Genomic DNA, 27,366 nt, shown 5'->3' with positions numbered 1-27,366 from the left:
AAAAATGTCAAAAATTTGTTAACCCTGCTGTCTGCGAAAAACTGATAGACAGCTGGGAGACAGCCGACAAATGTATGTATGTGTTAGTAAATCAGAGTTGTATTTGAAGACAAACTGTCTGGTGTAAACGCCTAGTAAAGAAGCTGCTATTTTTGCTATGATAACTTTTTTCCATTATGTAATCGGAAAAAATAGGAAAAATTAGTAGTTCTGGAATAGACCGAAAATGAAAGAAAATCCAAAAAAGAATCTGCAAAGAATAAAGAAACCAAACAGAATTTGCGAGTAAAGGGTGTGTGTACCCTCTCTTATTCCTTTCTACTCCCTCGCCCATAAACTCATTTTTTTCCCATTAACTTTGAACGTCTGAACATCGACTAATGAAATCCACGCTATTGTGGACCGGGACTTGTCAAATAAATGACGCGTTTGATTTAAATACTTGTTTTATGTTTCAGTGTAAATTAGGTGTTAGTTATCGAAATAATCGATCATTTTCCGTATCTCGTTCTCCTGATTCCCTGTGATTCTCGTAATTTTCGTAACTGGTTCTCTTTATTCCCATAATTTTTCTCCATTTTCATAGCCTCAAAATCGAAATAGAATAATCGAAAATCGATGGCTGTCGAATTGTTCTGATTGAGATTGTCATTTGTGTGTTACTTCTAGAAAGGAAAGGGTCTTTTGCAAGTAAATTTTTTGTCGCAAGCTAAATTTTTTTTGTTTTAATCGTAAGTAGAATTTAATAGATAAAATACATATAATTATTTATAAATAAGTAAAAAGTGGGTGTATGTGCTAACAAAACAAGAAAATATGTTCTTTGTTTGGTGTCTTAAAAAAATATTTTGTAAAATGGCTGCTCACATGGCCAAATCTGATTTGATGGATTTTTTTTTTGAAGAACAACTCAATGACGTGTTAAGTTAAAAATAGATTTATTGAGAAATACAACGAAAAACAAGGTATTGCATTGATGTACAAATAAGCGGATTACATTTTGTGTAACAGAAAACATGTTTTTTTTTGTATTTTATGGCATAAAATTGGTCTTTGTGTTTTATTAATTTCTTCTCTACATTTTATTTTTCTTTGTGACTTGCTTTTGAGTTTTTTTTTTTTCTTTCTTTCCTACTACCTTCGATTGCAACCCTGTCAATATGGCGTTGTTGTGCATTCATTTCCTGTGAATTTGACATATGTGAGCGAGCGCTACCACATGTCATTTCTTCACTACTCTCATTTAGTTTTTGGATTTCGTGAGCTCAAGTGGTTTTCTCGTGGGACTCAAATATTTTCTTTTTTTTATAAATTAATAATTTGCATTTTATTTGAAAAGTTTGTCCTTAATCCAAATTATTTAAAACTTTGTAAAAGTAACTGATTGTGATAAAACAAAATAAGATTTTCTAGAATTTAGTAAGTAAGAACAAGAAATTTTCGTGTTGTATTGCCCGCTTCGCGTTTTTGAGTTGGAAATCAACAGTTGAGTTCGTCGTGTCATTTAGATTTTATTCGTCATATAAGTAGCAGCAGCAAGAAATAGAAAGTCGAGAGAAAGACCTACAACTGTGTGTCGTCGTCCAGTCCAGTTAACTAAAATATTAAATAAAACAAGGTTAAATTAATTACATTACAAATAAAAACGGCAACAAGTAGTAGGAGAACTACTTTTGTTCATTTTTGATTGGCTAAATTTTCTTTTCCTGTTAGTTTTATATGTAAGTAGCGTATTAATGCAATATGATTTTATAGATATTTATATTTTTTATGAACTTTTCTTTGCCTTTCCAAGCATTGGAAAAATGCAATTAACAGTTCTTGGGTTTTTTTCTTTGTGGATAATTTTTCTTTCCATTGTGATTTCATTGACCTCATTTCTTGTTATTTAAAGGAATTTTTATTTGTTCTCTTTGATCATCTGCTTCATGGCTCGCTCTTGGTGTGTGGCATATTTCTTTGTGAACATTTCTCTTAGGCATTTTTAATCTCTTTCGGACTCTTTAAAAAAGTCTTTGTTGTTTTTTCAAGGTGATTTTGTGTTGTGTGTGAGATTTCTTTTTTACATATTTTGCGTGTGTGTTTGTGGTGTGCGGCCATTTGTCAAATTTCTTTTTGTTGCTGTTTTCGCGTTTGATAAAAAACTTTGAGGTTAGAATTTATTAAATTGCCGCATAAATACGTGGAAGTGTTAAATGACAGAGCTTATTTGATGGAAAGGATTTATTTAATCGAAAAAATAAAGGGAGAGTACCTATTGTTCCAAATTTGATAGGTAAAAGGTGTTCATATGAATCATTGGGATCATTTTGCACGCTAAATCTTTCCCAATCGTACAAACGTCTTTGAGTCTTTATCGTCTTTATCATTTGTACTGTAGAAACGTCTTGAGATTATTGCAAATGAAAGGATTTCGAGGGTATTGTTATGATATTCCTATCTTTTCTTTTATTTAACTAGTTTGTCTTTTCTTTTTTACAGAATTTCAATGGGAAATTTGACATTTTGTGATGTCATCTGCATGCTTTCATGTGGAATCTTCCCAAACTATTGAAATTTTTGGTTGGTTGAATCAAAAGCTTTTACAAAGAGATCTTGTGTAACTTCAGGTAAACGAAATGTGTTTTGTGGACCAGCTTGGTGGCCAGATATATGCCGTGTGGCTCACTCACATTGCATGTCAAAAACCCTTTAGAAGTACCACTCGAACCACTCGAGTAAACATACAATTTGCAACACAGGTAGCCTAGGTAGCCTGCGTTGCAACATTACACAATTCATTAGGGGAAACACGCCCCGAGATGTGAACCTCTAAAATTATAGTACGGTTACACTAGAGTCTTTTGCCGGGTTAACCCACTTCGAGAGGATTTATTTGACGTTTGCGCTATGTAATTGACATTTGAAATCCAAACCCACTGGGTTAATCCGGTTAAGTGTAACCGGGGTATTACGAAGATGTCAAAGGCCCCTTAAAAAATTAATACTTTTGCATGGCCCCACTTCGGTCAGCTTATTATATTAAACTTTCCCATATGCACAAATGCAAAACCTGCTGTTTATAGGAAATCCTAATCTGACTGTAAAGTAGGTTTGAGATATTTACAAGTAATCTTCCTCAGGGAACTGTCCATTTTTTGGCTTAAGATGAGATTAAGCATTAAGCTCGGATCGATACCAAATTTTTTCCACAGGTAGGTCTCGTTACCCTGATCACAAATATATATAACATTTTTTGCGGAAGTCCATACTTCTCGATATATGGGCCTCCGAAGTTCCGAAAATTCCCTTGTTAAATGTCGGCTACTTAGAGAAAAATTTTAATTTAAAAGAAAATGTTGCTCCCGCTCCCTAGATTGGCTCCTGTCCATAGCAGAAAGTCTTAAATCTCCGGCCGAAGGCCGGCTATATAAAAAAATTATAATTTTTTCCGAGCTTAATGCTTAAACTCAACTTGCTCCCTTTTTTTTATAGTGTTGTGTGTGTTTGTTTTATATTTAGTTAGGTTATGTGGCATTCTACTTGTCTCTTTTCCTGAAAAATTAAACCACAGGATTGTGAGTAATATGGGAATGCTATAAAAATTACCGAGTATTTTGGGTGCTCAAGATATCTAAACATAGTATCATTTGGCCAGCAAATACTCATACATTTATTCATAAATCTTTACTCTCGGTTTAAGTTTAGTTAATTGTGAGCAAATATTTTGTGTATACTTTGTTGTATGTACCCTGATACTTCTGAAAAGACGTTGGATGAGTGCTTTAGTCACCACTTGGAGTCTTGTGGATTTGGACTATTATCTATTATAGCCTGAAACCTTGGGTGTTTGTGAAATATTCGATAGAATCGATGTATATTCCTGTCTTGATTACGGCGTTTTTATGAAGTTCGTAACCGGCTATCCTGTGGTTTTTGTTGTTTTCTATTCTTACTAAAAGAGCCTTGTAAACGTCTTCTCTGTGGGTACAAAAGTTCGGATATGAAGAAATCCATTAAGCTGCTTATTTCATCCAGACTGCGTTACGAGTTTTTATATTGCGCTCTATCAAGGCTGTATATTTCCATGTTCCTCTTCATCTACCACTAGTTGTTGTGGCTTCAAGGTCTCGTTTTGTTATAACCATGTAAATAGTTTGTTGGCTGAATGTGCACCAAAAACAGGTTCTTCTAAAGGTATTTCCCAACGACCACAAATTTTAGGTTATACTAGAATTCCTGTAACTAATCCTTCTTGTTTCAATTTGCAATATCATTTTCTTTACTAACGAAACCATTTTTCTATATCCTCTTTTCTAGCAATTTATTGTATGAGTCAAAAAACTGAAAGACCAGTACTATCAGGTCAGCGCATCAAGACCAGAAAAAGAGATGAAAGAGAAAAATATGACCCAACGGGATTCCGTGATGCGGTCATTGCTGGTCTCGAAAAAACTGAAGGTGACTTAGATGAAATCTCCAAATTTTTACATAGCGCTGGTAATAAACTTGATTATCGCCGTTACGGCGAAGTACTATTTGATATATTAATAGCTGGTGGTCTCTTAGGTAAGTGTTTAGAGAAATTACAAAAACCAATATACAGTCGAACTTCTTTATAACGACTTCATTATAACGAAGTTGTTTTTAAGGTACAAGTGTTAATTCTCACACAAAATAATCTCTATAATGTAGTAATTCGTCGGCCCCCAAGTGCTACGTTATAGAGAAGTTCGACTCCATTTTATTTTTTGAAAGCCACACTAGTGTGGTTTCATTGCAACAATGTGATTAAATCATGCAATGCATACATAGATCCCGATCCACACTAAAGTAATTTCACTGAAATTTTGTCATGAAAATAAAAGAAAATGTAAAATAAAACGGTCTTTTTGTTTCATACGAATATTGTGATAAAGCAAAAAAATGGGACATGAAAGAGTGTTTTTGAAATTATGTATTTTTCCCGAAACCACATTAAATTTCACGTCGACATTGCAGTGAATGTACTCTAGTGAAGACCGGGAAGTTCCACACATGAGAAATTTCACGAATTTACTGTAGTGGGGAACTCGATCTAAGAACTCCTACTGTTTCAATGAAACCACTCTGGTGTGACCTTCAACTTTCTTAATGTTGTTGTTCGTTGTATTTATTATTTGTTCTTGTTTGTGTTTTTTGTTTTCTATAGTTCCTGGTGGGTCAATCTCTCAGGATGGCGAGAAGCCACGCACAAATTATTGTATATTTGAAGCCCCAGAGGACATGGAATCGATGCGGAACCATGAGCAGGTAAATAATGAATGATAATATTTCATCTAATCAAGAGTATTCTAAGTTTTGTTATTGTTATTTATGTAGTTATTAAGAAATCATGGGATATCCAAGATTATGTCAAGTTTATGGGATCTACTTGCATAAAAGCTACCATTAATGAAAATTTTAGAACAATCAGATCAGTAGTGGAATTCTATAACACATTTTTTGAGTTACCGACAAAAAATCTATAAAATAATTACAGTAAAAAAAAATTAGTTACAGAATTCCACACCAGAGATCCTTAAAAGAAGTTGATTTTTTGGACATTAGACCGTAATCTCGAAAAGGTTTAATTCGCACCACATTAAATGGGTATAGCTGAGATCAGCTCAAAAAGAGTGTATTGAGTACAATCAGCGACCAAAAAAAAGTCTAATGCAAAGTGATTTTCAAAACACTAAATGTGTCAGCTCAACAAATGTGTTAGAAGATCAAAGGCTTCAATAACCGCCCAATAAATTTTTTTCTAGCTATACTTATTCCAAAAATGATTCGCCAAAGTCATCTCTTTAGTCATCACTTTTGAATTCAACTAGCTAGATAAACTAGATTCTGTATACACTTAAAAAACATTTCCCTGTTGCGCTTTGTGATGATGTTGTTTCAAGGAGAATATAAACGGAAATACATTTTTTTGCTATGTAATTGACATCAACAGATTGTGCCGACAAAGTCAACAAAATGACATGCAAACACGTTTGTTTTTGCTGATCTTGACAAAAATAGTAGTAATTGTGTCTAGACCAACAAATACATGCACAATACACGCATTCCAATCTCCCTCTACAATGTAATCTAAATTATTTTTTGGAGGTTATTTCTTCCAACCCAACCTCTCTTCCTCTCCCATATAGAGTGTGACTCAAACTGTAAAACTGTTCAAATTTATAATGGAAAAATTGTTACAAAACTTGAAAATCTTTTAGCTTCTTCGAGGTTCTGGAATAGCCCTAATAAGTTTTCAATTAAATCATCTGCTATGCACCATATTAGAACTAGGTTAACGGATACACATATAGTTTTCTTAGTGTCGAATGAGTGCTAAAGAAATATCATATTATTACTTGTCTGACCATTTCGTTTTACAAATAATGGAACTCATGAGATGGCTAGATTTCTTTATATGAAACACTGATTTCCAACAATAAAATTTAAGGTATTGATTTTAACTTGCACCATATTAGAACTGGATTTGTCTCTCTCTATGCAATAGCTTATTCAGTGTCGAATGAGTGCTAAAGAAATATCATATATTTACTTGTCTGGTTATTTTTTTCTTTAACAAAAAAAAAAATTAATATGAAATTTCTAGATTTCTTTATATGATACACTCTTGCGCCTATGTGTATATTCATATCTATATGTATGTTTATTTTATTTTTAATACACATGAAGTGTTGTACGTTTATCTGTATGTTTGTTTGTTGTTGTTTTAACTAATAAAATGTTGTTTTCATTCACTTCTTTTCGTTTTTGATATAGGTGTTCGTCAATCTCATGCGTCGATATAAGTACTTGGAGAAGATGTTCGAAGAAGAAATGAAGAAAGTATTAGTCTTCATTAAAGGTTTTACTCCAATTGAACGCATTAAACTTGCGCGCATGACAGCGCTATGGTTATGTATGTATTACATTTTTTGTATATTTTTTTGTTTAGAAACCAATTAAAAAATATTTGTTTTTAGAAATTACCAAAACTGTAGAAGAATGATCAAAAATGTTTATCCGAAAATTAGCAAATCAATGAAATATATTTTGAAAATCAGAAAGCATCTAGAAGGGCTTCGAATAGAAGGAAAAACAAACAAAACTTTCAGTTTAATCAACTCAATGTAGAGATATCAAATTATAATCAATGTTTATCGTCCTAAATGAACACATAAGGAAGCAAATTTAAGATCGTATAAAAACAATAGTCGAGATTAATAATTTGACAGGGGGGATTATTCTTGCATTCGAAATCAAACGATGTTTTGATTGGATTGAATTGGCAAACACACATACAGGATTAGTTGATGCCATTGGCCCGAAACCCAGAAGGAATCGTCCAGTGGCTACCAACTCTGCACACACACATGTGCTGCTACAAAAGAAGTCTAATTCAAAACAACTCTAAATCGAATGCGAGAATTTGCACCCCTTTAATTCATTCTCAAGAAAGTCCACTCTGTAGTAGGCGATTTTGCTTGCGGCAATTTTTTTCTTTGTGGGTCAGATATGGCTTTGGTGAAGGTGAATGCTTCCCATTCTCACCTTTCTCAGCATCAAACTGAGAATTGCTGCAAGTAAAATTAGCTAAGTCAAAGGTCACACTAGAGTGTTTCATTGAAACAATTTCATAAAAACAAGGGGTCCTAGGTCGAGTTTCACAGTACAGTGATATCATAAAGTTGCTGTAGTGGTGAACTCGATCTATAAATACCTAAAAGTTTCAATGAAACCAATCTAGTGTGACCTTCGCCTAAAGTACATTTGGACAAATTAAACAAATTCAATAATTGAATACAGAAATTTTGTATACCGATTTCTTTGGATTTCTACTCTCTAATACATCTTAATTAGGACCAATAAATGGCACACCTAAATCCGTTCAGTAAAAATCATCTATTGTTCCAAGATTCATTTGATATCTATGCATTTGTTACTTCGATTTTTCTTTTAACCTTGATATTTTTATAGATGTTTTTATTGGGCTTTTTTGGTCAGGTTAATAATTTTGATAAAATTTTTGATCCTTCTATTTCCTACTTTCATAAGTAATAAGTTTATCTTCCTTTGAACTTTGCCACTTTAACCAAATTTGATTTTTATCATTGATAATCATTTGATAAAGATTAATATATGAGTGGCATAGTAAATTTGTTTGGCGTACTGACTTTTGCTTTATCTCAAGAAGCAAAAGACACAAACCCAATAACATTCTTTTCCATTCCAATTTTATTTTTAGTTTGTCATTTTTCCCGCATTATTAATTTTTTTCTTTTCATTACAGCCAATGGTTCTGTGCCACCAACTGTGTTATTGGTGCTCAACAATGAGCATTTGATTAAGGATGGCATTGCTCTCGATTTTTTGGTTGAGCTATTTGTCACCTTTAAACAGGAAAAGGGAATTCAATCTCTTATCCAAACACTGAAAAAGGGTGGATTAGAAAGCAAGTAAGTATCTCAGAGCATATATATTTAATAATATATTAAATAAGTGAAAAAATCATACAACCTCAACCTGCGTGATTTGAGGCCTTTCATCTATGGACAGATCGGAAGACGGCTGTACAACCAAAATTCTTTTCCCCAAAAAAACGAAAACAGGAACTCCTTTCCTTTACCGACCCACCGCAGAAAATTATGAAAAAATGACCACAAATAGTGCTTTTTACCCCGATTCCAACCATGTATTGCTTTTGTTGCGGAAATGTATACTTCCCGAGATATGGGCATCCAAAGTTCCACAATGGCCCTAGTCTAAAATTTTGGCAAATTAGATATTTTTCTCTAAATAGCCCGCCTTCGGCCGGGATTTAAGACTTTCTTCTATGGACAGGTGCAAATCTCGGGAATGTGAACAAATTTTTCTTTTAAATTAGATATTTTTCTCTAAATAGCCCGCCTTCGGCCGAGTTTTATGACTTTCTCCTATGGACAGGTGCAAATCTCGGGAACGGGAACAAATTTTTCTTTTAAATTTAATATTTTTGGAGGCCTATATCTCGGGAAGTATACATACCCTTCAACAAAATATACATCGTTGAAATCAGTATAAACACCACTATTTGTGGTAATTTTTTAATAATTTTCTGCGGTGGTTTGCCAAAATTTTAGACTAGGGCATTTGTGGAACTTTGGAGGCCTATATCTCGGGAAGTATACATTTCCGCAACAAAAGCAATACATGGATTTTCTGAGTTGGGTCGGTAAAGGAAAGATAAGCACCCGTTTGTATGTTTGGACCTCTCTCTTCAGATCATGAAGAACAACGTGTTTTCTTGGTGCTGAACAAAAAACAATGTGCCGGATTTTAATGCTGGTGTTCAATGTCAGTTCAACGTCATAATCCAGTTTAGGGTCTATTGTGTTAGTTTTCTTTCATTTTCAAACCGCCCAAATGGGAGAGTTTCAGGAAGAAATTTGTTCATATTTTAACCAGAATAATTTCTTTAATTAACGCTCCCAGATTAAAATAGGATTCGGATTTAATTTGCAAATGTTTAATAACGAACTTTTGTGTTTTAATTTGAATTCTAACAACAACAACACGCAACAATTTTTTTTTTTAAGATTTTTTTATTCTCCTACTTCTTGATATACTAACCCATTTGTATCTCTTTTTTTGTTTACAGACTTATGGACTTTTTCCCACCAAACAAACGTACTGAAGAGAATTTCAAACAGGTATTCCTTGAAAAAGAACTAACCGAAATTATTAAATTGCATAAAGCTCAGGCCAGTCAAGAGGCTAAGCGTGAGCTGCAACAAACACTAATTGATGACATTAACGATGAGAAACCCCACTCGGAAATCAGTGCCAATATCAAAGAATTGGCACAAAAATCTAACATTCCCGACAATGAAATTATCATTATTATCTGGTCGACCATAATGTCATTGGGCGAATGGAACAAAAAGGAAGAGCTTGTCACCGAACAGGCGGTACGCCATTTGAAGGGTTATTGTCCATTGTTCCAGGCATTTGCTAGCACAGATAAAGCTGAAACAGCATTGATTCTCAAGGTTCAAGAATTCTGTTATGAAAATATGAACTTTATGAAGGCCTTCCAGAAAATTATATTGTTGTTCTACAAAAGTAAGTATTTGAAGATGATTTTTTTGCATGATATCTTTGCACATATCTAGAGATTGTCTTTTGAGTATATACTCCATCAATTGACAATGTACCAAATGTGCTAGAGAAATCGTAAGATGTTTGTGAATCATTGTTTGGGTGTCCTGGTTAACGTTTCCCTTGTGTTTTCCAGGCCATTTATCAGTGGTACACTTGAAAACCCTCTTGCGAAATGATCATTAGTGAAATTGTAAATATGTATATTAATTATTATTTTTTCTTTCTTTTTTTAGCTGAAATCCTCTCGGAGGAAGTCATTTTGCGTTGGTACAAAGAAAACAATTCTGTCAAGGGTAAAATGCATTTCCTTGAACAAATGAAGAAATTTGTTGAATGGCTGCAAAATGCTGAAGAAGGTTGGTATTTGAAACATTTCAGATTATTACTTGCTTCTTTTAAAATTCTTTTGTTTTTAAGAATATTTTTGAGGAGAAAGGGTTTAAATTTTGAATAATACAGGAATGGGAATAAGTCCTTTCGAAGATCTTTAACAAACTTTTCTTTCGAATTCAATTACCTTAAGAAGCATCTATTTCTTGATGTGTGATTTTGTGATTTTAAATCTGAAACTAGAGCTGCCCAATTTTTTATTGTCGCATCAAAAAACAGACACTAAAAATGTCCTTGTATAACTAAGTTGTGTGGCACACTTTTGAGAATGTCTTTGACCTATAATCTGCCTGTCAATTGACAATGTACCAGTGTTCCAGATTATATACTACAACATTGATTGGGTGTCCTAGCTACCTCTATCTCTATGGTTTTACTAGGCCAATAATCAATGTTACACACATAAATATTTTTATAAAGTATTTTTTCCTGCATACTTTTGAGAAGGTCATTGAATGTATTTTGTTTATCAATTGACTGTGTACCTGTATGCTAGAGCAATAACTAAAAACAGCATTAATTGGGTGTCCTAGCTACTTTTTACACATAGTTTTACTAGGCCAATAATTAGTGTTACAATGTCATCGAAAATCTTATATAATAATGCTTATATTGAAGCTATTGTTGTTTAGATACCTTTTTCTGTTTTCTTTGTTTGCATACTTTTGAGAAGGTCATTGAATGTATTTTGATTATCAATTGACTGTGTACCTGTATGCTAGAGTAATGTTTATAGCATTAATTGGGTGTCCTAGCTACTTTTAACACATAGTTTTACTAGGCCAATAATTAGTGTTACAATATTTTATGACCTGCGTTGGAGGTCTTCTATCTACAGAAAAACCCTGTAGGAGGTCTTATATTTATAGCAGACCCCTGTAGGAGGTCTTCTATTTTTAGCAGACCCCTGTAGGAGGTCTTCTATTTTTAGAAAACCACATTCAGAGGACTTCTATCTATAGAAGATCTTTGTAGGAGGTCTTTTATCTATAGAAGATCCCTATACGAGATCATCTATCTACAGAAGGACATTTTAGAAGGTCATTCAGCTATCCATAGAATGTCCTATCTATAGATGATCGCTATAGAAGGAATTCTTCTATCTATAGAAGGCCCCTCTAGGAGGTCTTCTATCTATAGAAGGCCCCTCTAGGAGGTCTCCTATCTATAGAAGGCCCCTCTAGGAGGTCTTCTATCTATAGAAGGCCCCTCTAGGAGGTCTTCTATCTATAGAAGACCCCTCTAGGAGGTCTTCTATCTATAGAAGACCCCTCTAGGAGGTCTTCTATCTATAGAAGACCCCTCTAGGAGGTCTTCTATCTATAGAAGACCCCTCTAGGAGGTCTTCTATCTATAGAAGACCCCTCTAGGAGGTCTTCTATCTATAGAAGACCCCTCTAGGAGGTCTTCTATTTATAGAAAAGACTGTATGAGGTCTTCTATTTATAGGATACTCCTTTAGGACGTCTACTATTTATTGAAGACTTCTGTAGGAGGTATTCTATTTATGGAAGACCCCTGTAGGAGGTCCCTTTGAAAGGGTCTTTCTGAAATATGTGCTTCTATAGAGACGCCCTTTAGCTCATCTACAAAGTCGACCTTTAGGTCCTGTATAAAAATGGTCCTGAAGTCGTCTGACTCCTTTTATGTCGTCTAGACGGCATAACTTCCATAATTATATTTATTAATTAATATTTATTTTTCTTAACAGAGACTGCAGTAAATGTTTCTGTTTTTCGAAATGGTATCCTTCAAGGCAAACTATTTGAAGGAAAAACAACATTTTTTAATTGACCATAAAATGTTTGTTTTAATCAAGTTTGCCAGATTAAAACATAGATTTTTGCTTGCCTAACTATCTGCTAAATTTTCATAGATTTTATAGGCCAATGAAGTCTGTAACAAAAAGAAATTAATTTTGAGGTTAAGTCTAAGCACTAGGTGAAATATTTTTGTTTTTATACATTCCATGGAACAAATTTATTGAATTACTAAACTTAAAAAAGGGTGCAAGAGCAAATTTTCAAATGATTGGGTGTCCATTTATCTCTCTAACACATGGAGTCATAGATATTTTTGGCCAATAATTGTTTGTATAAGAATAATTTATGTTAATAATTTAATTTATTATTAAATTAACTTTGGAACATTATTTATAATTCTACAATTTGTTTTCCCCGTCTTCTCTCTATTTACAGAATCTGAATCTGAAGATGAACAAAAGAATGGCGAATAACATGTTGAGAAATCTCCCAACAACAGAAAAATTAAAACATAACCATACTTAGTAAAATAAACAAATTGGAGGCGGAGGGCATATGGATGGGGTGGAAGTCAATATACCCCAAAACACACAACCATATTAAATATAAATAAACGTATTAAGACTACGAATTGGGGGAAATTTGATTTCCTCTCAGCCCTATAAAACTATATTATATAAAGCAACCAACCAACCAACTTTTGTTATCAACTCAACAGAAAACTGCTGTGGGCCATTCACAGCCGCCAATGCAATTATGTCAACAAAACTAATCTCTTAAGAATAGAACAAATACAGCCGCCTGCAAAGGAATGGAGGTCAACAGACATGAAAGGTATTTGCCAACAACAAGAAGACAAGAGATCATCATGAACAACAAAAGAAGTCACAAGTTTTCTACTTAGTAGACACGGACATCATCAGCCAGCAAAAAACCTATTACAACACCTTCATTAATTGTAAAAAGAAAATCACACAAAACACACCATACAACCAACAACATACATACTCTACTCTATAAATAACAACAACCAACCGTTATGAAATCTAAATTTTGACGGCAGTAAAAAATGATATGATGAAAAATTGACAAACAACAAGAACATATTTTATTGCAATATACAACAAGATTTATAGTAAAGAAACAAAAAACAAATATTTAAAAATAATAAAATAACTTATTTAAAACAAAACAACAACAATGAAATGGTATTATGCATTATACAGATCTAAAAAAATATATACACATTTAAAAACAGATTGAATTGAGAATTTAATTATAATAATACTCTTATTATTATCAAACTTGGAATATACTTCATCAATTTCCTCCTCCCAAAATGCCATGATAAAAGCAACAAAACAAGTAAAAGTTAGAAAAAAAAAACAACTGGATATTGACAAAGTTTTGAAACCAACCTAGCCATCCATACAAAATAATATGTGTGGCTGAAGAAAAGTTATAAAAAAATTTGCTGAACACATGTGTTTTTTAAAAGAATTTATTGTGTGCATACTCAACATATACATCTGTTTTTAATTTATTCAACCAATGTTTTTCATAATTTTTTTGAAAGCATTTCCCTCCTTGAAAATTATGTTGTGTGTGGCATATATCGCATTATATATGTTTTTTTCTTCTTTATATTTTTTATTTATTTAATTAAAAAAAAAAATCAACAAAATTGAACAAATACAACAACACTACTCAACCAACCAAATTAACTTTTGTTTTATTTCCTTTTTGAGAATGCAAAAAAACATGTAAAAATTCGTTTTTAAACATTTTTTGTTTAAATTTTATGTTTTTAACAAGAAAATTTTTTGTTTTAAACAAGAAAAATAGACTTGAATTTTAATCAACCACAAAAGAAAATTGCCTTTTTATTATGTGGGTTAACAAAAAAATGTGTCCCCATTTGTGTGGGAAGGGAGATGTAACATTAAGGGGTCGATTATCGATAGCAATTATCATTGAGTGGAGTTGCCAGTTGTTAAAATTACTTTATGTATGGCAACTTTCAAGTTTCAGTTATATTCAGTTGCAGTGAATATCTTTGAAGAAACAAAAAGTAAAATTGAAAGAAAAAAAAAAAACATTTTCTTAACAATTGTTGATTATTCACCCTTATTACGGTTGGCGTAGTCGTAGACGTTCAAGTGACGTAGACGTTGTCGTGGCGTAGTCGTAAGATACATTTTTATATGATGAAAAATTATATACAACGACATTTTTTGTCTTTTATAGCATTTTATATCCTTAAAAAATCGAAAGAAATACATTTGTAATTCCCAGAACGCATTTCTTGCTTTAAATACAACATTTATTTTTTTGATACGACAAATCGGTATTACGTATGGCGTAAAACGACAAATTGATATTACGTATGACGTTGAAATACGAGGAAAGAGTCGTGACCGATTTTGTAAACGACAGCATATAAAAACAAAAACAAATTAATTTCAAAAGAATTTTTTGGCAATGATTATAAAAATATATTGGAAAATAACTGTAATAAATACAAATTTTACTACTTTGATTCATTTGCATAAGATAAATGTCGTGTCTTTATCAGATGACAAACTTTCTATTGAAAATCTGTTAGAGTCCTCATATAACAATTGATGCAATGTAAATTTCTTAGTTCTTGATCAAAAGATGATTTCAAACGAATTGTTTTACAATTAAAAAATATATATATTTTTAATTTTGTATGAGAAAAGAATTGTCGTTGTCGTAAATGTTACGTGGTACCAAAAAATATCCCTACGACAACGACCACAAAAACGTCTACGCCAAACACTTATTTTGATTGTAAAAACTGTAGGGTAAGTTTTTCTTCTGAATGAAAAGTTTAAAAATGATCTACTAATAATTCTAATAATGTTTGTTATCAAAAGAATTCTTTAAAAATTGAAATTTTTACTTTTTTGTACAAAAACATACATAATACCAATTAGACGTTACGACACGTCAATTTTGGATACGACAACGCCAACCGTAATAAGGGTAATTTTTTGCATGATTCACTAATTTTGTGTATCAAAAATATGGTGAAAATAACAAAACAACAGTTTGAAATAATAATTGATAAATTGAGTGCACATTAGGGTTATAACTTTTTTGCAAATATCAAAAATACCAACTACTGTGAAATACGGTGTCATTTTTTCTCTATCGCGAAAAAGTTTCCGCACCAAATGCATTGAAGTTCAGTAATGCATTGTTTAGGGTTTGATTATGGATAGCAACCCAACTCCAGTTGCGTTGCCCACAGCAAATTTATGGGTTGATTCTGTATTGTGTCGCGTTGCCAACTGTAATTTTTCCATTACGTATGGCAAAAGTCGCCCGACGACATCAAATTCTGTCGCCATAAAGTTCATTTTCCGGCGACAACAAATTAGCTGTCAACGTGCATTTTTACAAACGAATAAAAACGAAAAATTGAAACGTAAGTAACATTTTCATTTATTTTAAGTGAATTTATTTAATATTAGGTTTGTCCTTTTACGTACTGAACTTTACTGAACATTGTTTCTTCAGTAATGTTTAGCAACATTTCAATTATACAATTGTCAAAACTTTACTGAAGAAAAAATGTTCAGTAAAGTTCAGTACGTAAAAAGACAAACCAATTATATACTGTTACGGAATTAGATTTAACTAATCTCCGTGTAGACGTTGTTTTATTCCCCGATACGATTTGTACCAAATAAAACAGGGTTCGTTTTAGATTACGTTTCTACAATGCTTTATTTACTTTATTACACTTATTCAGAACCGACTTTAATTACAAAGCACACAGCAAGTCTCTAGTTAGCACGCAGCTCTTATTTAACCGATCTGTTCAGTTCAACGCTTAAAACACAACTCAACTCAATGTTGCCATTCGTAACTCTATTTATACCCAAAATCTCCTTGGTCTAGAAATATCTAGAACATATGGCAACCTCTCGAATCTGTGCAGCGAACACACAGACACACATTCGCACTAAGCGAACAACCATACTCACATACATACAAGTAGACAAGCACAGTAATGACGTAATTACAACAACAAATGAATGTAAGAAAAGAAGTGACAAACTAAACAATAATTACATGACTATGGCAAACAAAATAAAAGCACATTAATGAAAGGTAAAGAACATCTAGAATAATGAAGATAATTCTACATGATAATTGTTGTTGCTTAAATAAAGTAACTGCGTAATAAAAACTTTACGTTACAATTCAAATTTTTAAATTAACGGAAATTAAACTAAACTAACTTAAACCTATCAGTTATGTTTGGTTTACATTCGGCGTCTTTTCGTGATTTCGAAGGTGTTTCGTGATTTCGCGCGGAATCATGCAAAATTTATCATGATTTCGCATACAAAAATGAAATCATCTTATTTCGTGATTTCAGCGAAATCAACATCGAAATCACAGTACACATGATATACAACCTTGCTTTTGCCTAAAAAAGTACGAAAAGTTGCAACACTTTTCACGTATCACAATAAACAAGGTAGATGTGCGAAATGCTGGAACAAAATATGTTAATATCAAAATTTGTAAACAACGTGAAAAAATATTAAATTACATTGTTACAATGCTATTTTTCATTGTGTTCCCGTACTTTTTTTAATGGTAATGTTAGAAAATAGACCGAATTGTCAAAAATTGCTTCCCCACACAAATTTCTTAAAAAATACGGGAACGAAAAAATTACGGAAATTGCAAAAACTCCAGCAAAAATGCCAAAATCAGCGTATCAGCCATCGTGTTCAGATGCCAAAAAACATGCTGCTAGTTTTTACTTGGCCAAATTTTTATAGCAGAGAACAGGAGAAGAGGCTTTTATTCAAAATCGAGTGGAAAATACTGCAAGTAGTAATATTTTGCAGTTTCTGAACACAACTTTTATGTATGTCTTGTGCCAGACTATGAAAAATTTCATGAAAATGTTTTGAGCTTATGGGTAAGAAGGGAGAAAGGGAGCTCCTTCACCTCCGCTCTCTCCTAAAAGCTAAAACATTTTCATGTGTTATTTTCAGTGTCTGGCACAAGAGTATCAACATTTATTATTATGTCTCAACGATAAAATCATTTTTTAGTTTTTAATTTCTTTGTATTATAAACAATTAATACGATATATAGATAATTTTACGATCATTTTTGAAATAAAGCAGTAAAGTTCTATATTGTCGTAAATTTTTGATGATTAATTCAATTTACAACAACTTTTTTCGACAATTAATGTTCGATCAGCTGCGCATTTGCATCTACCTTGATTATTGTGATATGCTTGAAATCAACAAAAAAATAAGTGTAAACACCGGGGTGTATTTCAGGATTTCGTGAAATCCAGTGGATTTTAGAGCGCAAATGTAAACTTGGCATTACATTCGTAACAATACGTTTTTTGGTGTTTCAGTACTTATATTGGTAAAAATTACTACAAAACAGCAATTTAAAAAAATGGGAGCAAGTTGAATGTAGTGGCTGGATTTGAAACTTTTTCCACAAAGAGTTTTCAAAAATTAAATTTTTGTCGAAAATAGCCGGCCTTCGGCCGGGATTTAAGACTTTCTCCTATGGACAGATGCTAAACAGGGCTAACGCTATCATAATTTTTTCAACATTATTTTCTTTTTTTTTTTTTTTGTCAAAAATCATATGGTTTTTTCGGAACTTTCGAAGCCTATATCTCGAGAAATACGGAATTCCCATGCATACATACATACATACATATTGGCGTAATCGGCATTCCAAGACCTACCTGTGGACAAAATTTCAAAACTTTCTGAGTCCAGCCACTACATTCATCTTATGCCAAAAAATGGAAGCCCACCCAAACGTAGCTCGTGGAGTCAGACTTTTTGACGAAACTAATGCTAGGTTTACATTTACGAAATCCACTCGATTTCCAGTGTCAATTCCATTGCTTAAACGTCAAATGAAATCGAATGGATTTCAGATGAGTTTTCATTTGACGTATACGCAAAGGAATTGACAGTTGAAATCGAGTGGATTTCGTAAATGTAAACCAAGCATAAAGCCACTTCTGATGAGGTGTGGTGTTGCGGAGCAATTAAATAGTTGTGTGCGTACACCAGATGAATGGCACAGAGTATGGACTCATTTTAAAGCCAAACTAAAGCTGAAAACAGATACAACGTTTGATTAAAGTTTTGTGTCGTTTTGGCCGTTTTTACACTGTTGGGCATGATGCCGAAAAATTCAAATTCATTTGAAATATATGCCGACAAACAGATAAACGCTGGACTTTGGTATCGTCGTCGCCCTGTTGTTGTTGTTTTTTTCTCGACGCCAAACGCAAAACTTTAATCAAACGTTGTATCTGTTTTCAGCTTTAAGGAAAACTTTCTCAAAATAAGAATATTACAGCTACAGGAGGTGAACCATCACAAGAAATATATTTGCCGTCGATGGAGCAAGCGGTAGCAGACTTATAGCTCATTTAGACTAGCCATAAATCCTCGACTGGATTTAATAAATCCAGTACAAATCTCATTGCATTTAGATATACATTTTGGAGGATTTAAATGGCAGTCAGCTGATTTTTGTTCATAGCACAATTACCAAGGTAGATGCATCAGCCCATCTGAACGAATGTGAAACGTCAAAATAATTTTTTGTAAATTGAATTCGTCTCAAAAAACATACGTCAAATTACAAATGTATTGTTTAATACTGAAAATGTTAGCATATCATGCTACTAATGCTAACTAAAGAGCAAATAAAGAATTATTTTATCGCAGTTTGCCCATCTAAAATAAATAAACGAATTATTTTATCGTTTAGACATCGTAAATATTAGTCTTGGTTGATTAAAATCAACTTTGTACATCAAAAGAAACTTAATTTTTCCGCCTTGTTTACAAATGTTTACATTTTAAATTATTTTTAGTGTAGCAATTCACCGATGCATCTACCTTGTTTCTTGTGCCAGCTTGCAACTTTTTGTATTTTCTAGCAACATGTTGCAAAAAACAGAGTTGTATACGAGGATTTATGCCAGATTTAAAACAAATCCACTCAATAGGAGGATTTAGTTTTGTATGGGAAATCTGGTAGATTTTGGCTGGATTTAGCAAATAAAACCTGATAATGCGCTAAATCCGGCTAATGGTGTCATATCTAAATGGCATATTACTGCAAATTAATATGGGATGATAATAACAGTGAAATTGGACAATGTGCTGAGGTAGAAAATGAAAAACCTCAAAATGAAGTAGAAATTGACAACGTACTTGCCAACAAAACGTTTAAACTAACTAGGAGTTTACACCAGACAGTTTGTCTTCAAATACAACTCTGACTTACTAACACATACATACATTTGTCTGCTGTCTTCCAGGTGTCCATCATTTTTTCAAAGACAGTCGGGTTAACATATTTTTGAAATTTTTGTGAAAAAGAAGTGAGATGATAATTCAAATATGCTGAAAACAAAAGAATATGCACAAAAACAAAATATGTGAATGGAAAACGAAAAGAAATCGATGATTTTCATTCATAATATAACAACTGTTTTTGCAGTTGTCTGGACGCCTACGTCACACAAGCAAGTTTTGGGTTTTTGACAATCAATACATGAACTCAACTGTCCTGTCATGTATAAACGCAGGGTAAAATATTCTTTTCTATTTTAGAAAACTATAAAGGCCTGCGTACATAAGCTGCCTTGCCTGGTTGCCTTGCTTTTCTGCTTCATTTCTGACATAATAAAAATAAAAGAATAAAGAAGGCCGAGCAAATTTCGAACTGGGTTGCCCTTTTCTTTTTTATTCTTTTATCAGAAGCAAGCAAGGTAAGCAGGCGAGGCAGCTTATGTACGCAGGCCTTAACTTTTGTGTACAACTTGCTCTGATATTTTTTTCTGATTTATTCAAATCAAAACAAAAAACGCTCCGCTACATCACCGATAACTTGTTATCGACGATTATTTTCTATCGCTTTACGTAGTACAATTTTTAAATTTTGTCGCAGAGACGATTGACGTCGCGACATGACTCGCGTCGCAATACGGAATCGACCCATTAGTAAGTCTGTGTTTAGACACACAAATTTCTCGGGAAAGTAAATTGAGTTTTTTGGGAGAGAGCGGAGAGGAAAGAGCTCCTCAATACTCGTTCCTACCCCCTATTGCCTAAAAACTCAATTTACTTTCCCGAGAAATTTTTGTGTCTAAACACGGACTAATAGAATTTTCTATTTCCGCATTAACATTTATAAGCTGTGTTCCTTTACTTACCTGAGGTTACCATTTGTTGCGTGTGGGCCCAAAATTGTATTAAATTTTACAATTCTTATCTACCGGCAGCATCTCCACAACGTGATATTCCAAGCTATCGGCAAAAGAGAAATAAACCGGATACGCGAAGCGGCCGATAGAGTAGGGCTTGAAAAAAATCAGTGTTGCCACCTAAGAGGGTAATTAGTGAAAACGTAACGTGAGCCCCAATACAACCATGTGTGGGCAATACTGGGTTTGTACGGGGCGATGAAAGAGAATTAGTAAATGTCAGGAAAATTAGAGAAAATGATGGAAAAGAGGGAAAATTCGGTGTGATGGCTGCCGTATATAAGGCGTAACGGAGAGAAAATTCGCCATTTAAGTTATTGGTGTTAATACAAAGCGTATCTTGGTTGTTAAAGAAAATATAATAAAAAAACCCGAAAATCCCCAAATTAAATAAAAATAACCATTAAATATTCAAGGAAAAAAATTCCTATAATTTTATTTAAATTGATTGTGTTGTTTTTCATGTGCTTGTGCGTACAAAAACATGTAAGTTGTCTGGCTTATTTTTTTTTTGTGAGTTGTAGTTTGGTGTTACAATGTGGTTCTTTTTGTTAAAGATAACGCCAAAGGTAAAAACGACAGCACCTATCAAAACTCTGACCCCTCCGAATGTTTACGTGGAGGAGGTCATCAAAATTTTAAGGAAATCCTGCGAAGATTTGACCAAAGTAGACCAGAATAAATTGCCAAAGTTTATTAGTGGAGCCATTCGCACAGGGACGGGGATCATTTTGCTGTTGTGGCGTCTAGAACATTCCTCAGCCCAAGATAGAAGAACCTCATCATCTGAAAGCATATAAAAAGAAAACAAAGACCTAAGTACTTGGTCCACCAGGTAATTTATTTGATGTGAATACTTACACTCTCTGAATTCAAACAACCATCTGAGGCCAACTGGTTTGCATCTGATTCCTTTTCTTTATTGGAATGCGCATGCGCGCCTGTAATGATGCTTGATATCTGAAATTGAAAGAAAACGATTGATTTAAAATTTTTGCTGATACTTATGCTTTAAATTATAACCAATAACTAAAAAAACAAAACAAGAAGATTAGGAATTATTTATGCTTAGGTTAAGTGTGATTGTCCGTAGTTAGTATATTTTACTTTTAAGATTCAAAATTTTGTTAGGATTTCTAATGCCTTAGAGTTTACGTGAGCGTAGGGTTACACTGATGTACGATAGGAATAATTGGAATTGATTTTGTGTATAGACATATGGTAACGTCCATGATACCTTCGTAACAGAGCTCTATTAGGAGGTTGTAGTCTTTTCTAAAGTGGCCATATTGGCGAAAAATATTCCTAAACGTATTAGTTGGTAGCCTGAGCGATTGGCTCACAATAGAAGCGTCGGTGTTAGGAGTTCAAAATATTGACTTTGTTTAAATGTTTTTCTGTTAGGTTTAAGTTTGAAAAAAAAAAATGTCAATAAAATATTTTAATGTTTGATTGTATGTCATTATAATTAATTGCTAAGTGTTTCTTTGTGAGGGAGTGAATAGGATGTAAGTTACTGTTCGGTAAGTGTGTGTGGCTTTCGGGGCTCTTTAAAAAAAAAATATTTCTATTAGGATGAAATAGTCAAGGTAGGGTGGGCAAGTGTGGGAACGAAGACAGCAAGTTCCCTGGTCATGGTAGTATGTTGTGTTTGTGTCGTTTTATTTTGTTTGTGTATGTATTCCCCCTTCTCATTATTGTTTGACCCCTAGGGCTGATGGTGGCAGGGTTAAGAACCCCCTGAATGTGTGTGCCCCGACTGAGCGAGTTGGAACCCCACCATAGCGCCGCATTAGGCGGTACATAACACATTTTAACCATTTGTTACCATTTGTAACCTGCAAAGCGTTCCTTAAGCCCGAAAAGTGGCAAAACTGGAAGCAATTTTTAAGAGAGTGAGAGGGGAGAACGAAAATGGCTTTCTCTTCTACCACAGGCTACCAGCAAAATTTCTGCAGGTAGAAAATGGCAGAACTGATTTTTCGACTTTTGTTTGACGATTGACCGAAGAAAAAGTCGAACACTGACAACACTAACTCTTGTGCCAGACACTGAAAATAACACATGAAATTATTTTAGCTTTTAGGAGAGAGCGGAGTTGAAGGAGCTCCCTTTCTCCCTTCTTACCCATATGCTCAAAACATTTTCATGAAAATTTTCATAGTCTGGCACAAGACTAAATTAAAAACTGTGAAATAAAAGAAGAAAATTGATTTTTTTATGTTTTTTTTTCTGACATTGCTGTCGGATCTACCATTTTTCCGTTCCTTTACTTTCCTGGTAAAAATGTTCATGAGAGAGCAATTTTGAATAATTTTGACACTTTTTCTCTTTTACCACTCTTACCATTAAAAAAGTAAAGGAACAAAGCTATACTTTTTACAATTAAATTAATAGCTGAAGGTTCAAAACACTGATATTGATTGAATTTGACAAAAATTTCCGTCTTTTTACTCATCAAAGACATAAATACAACAAGATAAGACATTTTTTGCTATCATTCTTCAGTGAATGGCTTTTGAATTCAAAGACATAAATCAAAGACATAAATACAACAAGATAAGACATTTCTTGTGCAATCATTCTTCAGTGAATGGCTTTTGAATTTAACATAATGTTATGTTACGATATGGTGATATAACATTTTTTTCTTTTATACATTTTTACGTATTTGCCGGAATTTACCGATCCAATTGACATAGAATTATTCTTGAATAGATCCTTGAATTCATAAATTTCGTTTCTGATACCATTACATGAAATGTTCCTCCTTGGTTGCGATTTTGAATTAACTGCAACCTGTTAAGGGTAATGTTTCTATACAAAGTATCGTAAACATTTTTTTGTTGCATGCATTTTGTCAGGTCTTTATTACTTTATGTCTTTGCATAAATACAACAAGATAAGACATTTTTTTGCTATCATTCTTCAGTGAATGGCTTTTGAATTTAACATAATAGCTGTGTCTGGTTACCCTAAAATTTGTAACAATTTGCACCAATTGTTGCTGGAAGTCGTCTGTTAACACAAAAAACCAGCAAAAGAGAGCGATTCGAGAGAGACATTTTGACAGTTCTTTCACTGAGAGCTTGCAAATTCTTGCTGGACAAATTTCTTCTAGCAAGCACTTGCAAGCTCTTCTTCTTCCTGAAAACAATCGGAACAAGTTGAGTTGACGCACTATGCTCAAATTTTTTTTATACCCTACACCACTATGTGGGGAGGGTATTATAAGTTGGTTTTGGCCAAAAAGTTTGTAACGCATCGAAATAATGGTCGTAGACCCATACTTATATATACCAAAATGAATGTCTCGACGAGCTGAGTCGATCTGGCTATGTGTGTCCGTCCGTCAGTCCGTCCGTCTGTCCGTCTGTCCATCTAAACCTTGTAATCACGCTACAGGTCGCAATTTTGATCGGATCGTCACGAAATTTTGCATGTTGATGGGGGTCCCGGAGGGGAAGAAGCCTATTGATTTTGGTGATGGTCGGATAATATTTAGGGGTCGGAAAGGGCAAAAAACTTAGGTGGATAAAAATACAACGTTTTTTTCCAAAGCGAATATCTCAGCTTCTACATAGGGTATACCAAAAGTAAAACCTGACAATTAAAGTAGAAAATATCACCTTTCTAATGATGTAAAGTAGGTTCTCGTAGGTGATCAAACATCGAAGATATCACAATAGTAACAAATAAAACCCCAATTTTTATTTTTGCGATTTTAATTATATTGACGAATATCACAGCTTTAGTTGTAAAATTTCCATAAGCAAAGCCTGACTATGAAAGTAGAAGATCCCGCCTTTACAATGATGCAAACTAGGTCGGCGTATGTAACCAAATGACGGAGATATCGCAATAGTTGGTAATACATCCCATTTTTCTATTTTTTTGGAAATCACGCTACAGGTCGCAATTTTGATCGGATCGTCACGAAATTTTGAGGGTTAATGGGGGTCTCACAGATGAAGAAGCCTATTGATTTTGGTGAGGGTCGAATAATATTTAGGGGTCGGGATGGACAAAAAACTTATTTGGATAAAAAGTCAACGTTTTTTTCCAAAGCTACTATCTCAGCTTATATAAGGTGTATACCAAAAGCAAAACCTGACAATGAAAGTAGAAAATATCACCTTTCTAAGGATGTAAAGTAGGTTCCTGTAGGTGATCAAACAACGCAGATATCACAATAGTTGCAAATAAACCCCAAATTTTCATGTTTGCGATTTTAGTTATAATGACGACTATCACAGCTTTGGCTGGGGACTTTCCAAAAGCAAAGCCTGACTATGAAAGTAGAAGATTCCACCTTTACAATGATGCAAACTAGGTCGGCGTAGGTGACCAAATAGCGGAGATATTGCAATATTCGATAATACATCCCATTTTTCCATTTTTTTTGGAAACCACGCTACTGGGCGCAATTTTGATCGGATCGTCACGAAATTTCGAGGGTTAATGAGGGCCTCACAGAGGAAGAAGCCTATTGATTTTTATGATGGTCGGATAATATTTAGGCGTCGGAATGAGCAAAAACTTTATTTGGAGAAAAAGTCACTATATATAAAATATCACCTTTACAACAATGTTGTTGTTGTTGTAGCAGCATATAATGCTGGGTTGGCAGCCGCTGGCCGAAACACTTTTGGTTTCGGGTCAATCCGGTACGTAAGACCCCGCTGCCCTGGGATTGAACAACAATGTAACGTAGGTTGTCGTAGGTGGTCTAACAACGAAAATATCGCAATAGTCGCTAATAAAACCCAACTTCTCATTTTTGCGATTTTAATAGTAATGACGGATATCACACCTTTGGTTGGGGACCTTCTAAAAGCAAAGCCTGGCTAAGAAAGTAGAAAATCCCATCTTTGAAATTATGCAAAGTAGGTTTGCGTAGGTAGTCAAATAATAGAGATATCGCAATAGTCGTTAATGCATACCTTTTTTCCACTTTTTCTGCAATCACACTATAGGTCGGAATTTTGATCGGATCATCACGAAATTTTCTCACAGAGATAGAAGCCTATTGATGTTGGTGATGTCGACAGTAGTCAAATATAAAATTAAATATTAATTATTTTGGTTCAGTTCGCCTTAAGTCATTTGCTTTAAGGGCCAGATAGGTGAAAACTGTCGTATCTCCATAAAAGAAATGTTTTCGAGTGAAAAGATTGTTCACAGAGGTAGTGGTGTAGGGTATCACATAGTCGGCCTCGTACCGACTATAGCCTTTTCTCACTTGTTTTTAAATTGTATTTGTTTTAAGTAGCCGGCCTTCGGCCGGGGATTTAAGACTTTCTCCTATGGACAGGTGCAAATCTAGGGCACGGGAACAACTTTTTTTAAATTTAAAAATTTTCTCTTATCAGCTGGCCTTTAACAAAGGAATTTTTGGAACTTCAAAGGCCCATATCTCGGGAAGTATGGACTTCCGCATCAAATGTTATATAGATTTGTGATCAGGGTGACGAGATCTACCTGTGATAAAAATTTCATTTCGATCCGAGCATAGTTGGCCAGCTCGTCTTATGCCAAACAATCAATCAGCCGTTTTTAGTTTTTTGTTGATTTATGTTTGTGAACATTAAAAACAATTTTATTGTGGAAATAGCATAGTATAATTGTATTGTTTTATGGAGAACAAATTTGTAAAGTGGAAAAATACTTTTTTGTTTTATTTTCTTTTTTATTTTTAATAAAATACAACGTGTTTGCTTCCTTTGTTGGCGGACAAATTGTTCTGTTTTGGCAAGTCAGCTGATTGCTTGCTGGTTTTTGCTGGGAAGGTGTCTGTTTACTTTTTACAATTTTCTAGCAAAAGAGAATAAAAACCCCTTACTCTCTGAGAAAGTTCTTGCTGGACAATTCTTGCTGGGAAAGTAACCAGACAGACTTATTGAAATTTTCTCAAAACCATGTTTGTTTAAAAATTCTTCCATTGAATTGATGTTATTAAATGATTGAAATGAGTTGCGAATTATATTGTATCGTGAGCATTTAAATTAAACATAGTCGGCAGTTTCTTCAGTGTTGCAGATTTTGCATAAAGCGCTGGGTTTCACACCTATTTTAGCTAGTGTACTATTAGTGAAACAGTTGTCTGCTAGAATTCTACTAAGCTGTTTGCACCTAATAGGCTTGATATCTAGTTTTTCGAACCAAGGCCGTTTCCTTGCTCAGGGAAAAAATACGGAGAAAGTGTGAATTACTATTTTGTGATCGGTTGATGTAGTTAACGTTCCATTCCGCCCATAGTTCGTCACTGGCCATGGTTATTGGATCATCTAAGATTAAAGGGTGGTTGAATTCCGTACCCATTTCCTTCGCTCTCTTTGCTGCTTGATCAGCCGCCTCGTTGAAAAAGATATTTGAATGCCCAGGAAAAAAGTGTATTTCGATCCTGGGGTTTATTTGGTTTGCCAGTTTGATGAATGACTGCACCAAAGAGTTACCTTTCCTTCCGTTTCTGATGGCCAGCGCGCCACTTAGGCTGTCCGTGAGGATTGCTACGTTGCTTATATCGTTATTGATGGCGATCAATTCCGCTGACATTGATGATAGCCTTTTGTTGTTATAGATTGAAAAAACGGTACCCGTGGCTTTGTGTACTAATGCGGAGTCAGTATGATCCGGCATGATCGATGCGTCGCTGAAAAATTCTCAAAATTTTCTGCTTCTAGCCTTGTTATCTTTTCTTTAAAGAGACTGTTTACTATTTTGGGATTTGCTTGTTTCTTTCCAGCCAAAGTA

At 33.9% G+C, this 27,366-nt stretch overlaps 1 protein-coding gene and 1 long non-coding RNA gene across 5 annotated transcripts; one reads left to right on the top strand and one right to left on the bottom strand.

Annotated features, from left to right (window-relative positions):
- The first annotated feature begins 601 nt into the window (after nucleotides 1-601).
- Nucleotides 602-13,485, top strand: kra (basic leucine zipper and W2 domain-containing protein kra). 4 transcript variants are annotated; one of them, XM_073984866.1, is made up of 9 exons: nucleotides 1,163-1,419; nucleotides 1,509-1,721; nucleotides 4,300-4,548; nucleotides 5,171-5,271; nucleotides 6,781-6,919; nucleotides 8,291-8,456; nucleotides 9,638-10,101; nucleotides 10,374-10,496; nucleotides 12,729-13,485. In XM_073984866.1, the coding sequence occupies exons 3-9, from the start codon at nucleotides 4,311-4,313 to the stop codon at nucleotides 12,764-12,766; spliced, it is 1,269 nt and encodes a 422-aa protein (XP_073840967.1). In that variant the 5' UTR covers nucleotides 1,163-1,419; nucleotides 1,509-1,721; nucleotides 4,300-4,310; the 3' UTR covers nucleotides 12,767-13,485. The 4 variants fall into 4 exon arrangements, with proteins under 4 accessions (XP_073840959.1, XP_073840967.1, XP_073840975.1 ...); XM_073984858.1 differs by lacking the exons at nucleotides 1,163-1,419; nucleotides 1,509-1,721 and adding an exon at nucleotides 602-731; XM_073984874.1 differs by lacking the exon at nucleotides 1,509-1,721 and having other exon boundaries at nucleotides 1,187-1,419.
- Nucleotides 13,486-21,016: 7,531 nt separating this feature from the next.
- On the bottom strand, nucleotides 21,017-22,011 carry LOC141390673 (uncharacterized). The gene is made up of 2 exons (XR_012409442.1): nucleotides 21,475-22,011; nucleotides 21,017-21,399 (listed from the first exon to the last, which is right to left on the bottom strand). It is a non-coding gene; the product is annotated as an uncharacterized lncRNA (long non-coding RNA).
- Nucleotides 22,012-27,366: the final 5,355 nt, after the last annotated feature.

This window comes from Musca autumnalis, unplaced genomic scaffold, assembly GCF_047663935.1.
Source record: "Musca autumnalis isolate F117 unplaced genomic scaffold, ASM4766393v1 scaffold_1, whole genome shotgun sequence".
Taxonomy (NCBI): Eukaryota; Metazoa; Arthropoda; class Insecta; order Diptera; family Muscidae; genus Musca; species Musca autumnalis.
This window is presented reverse-complemented; position numbering and strand designations above follow the sequence as displayed.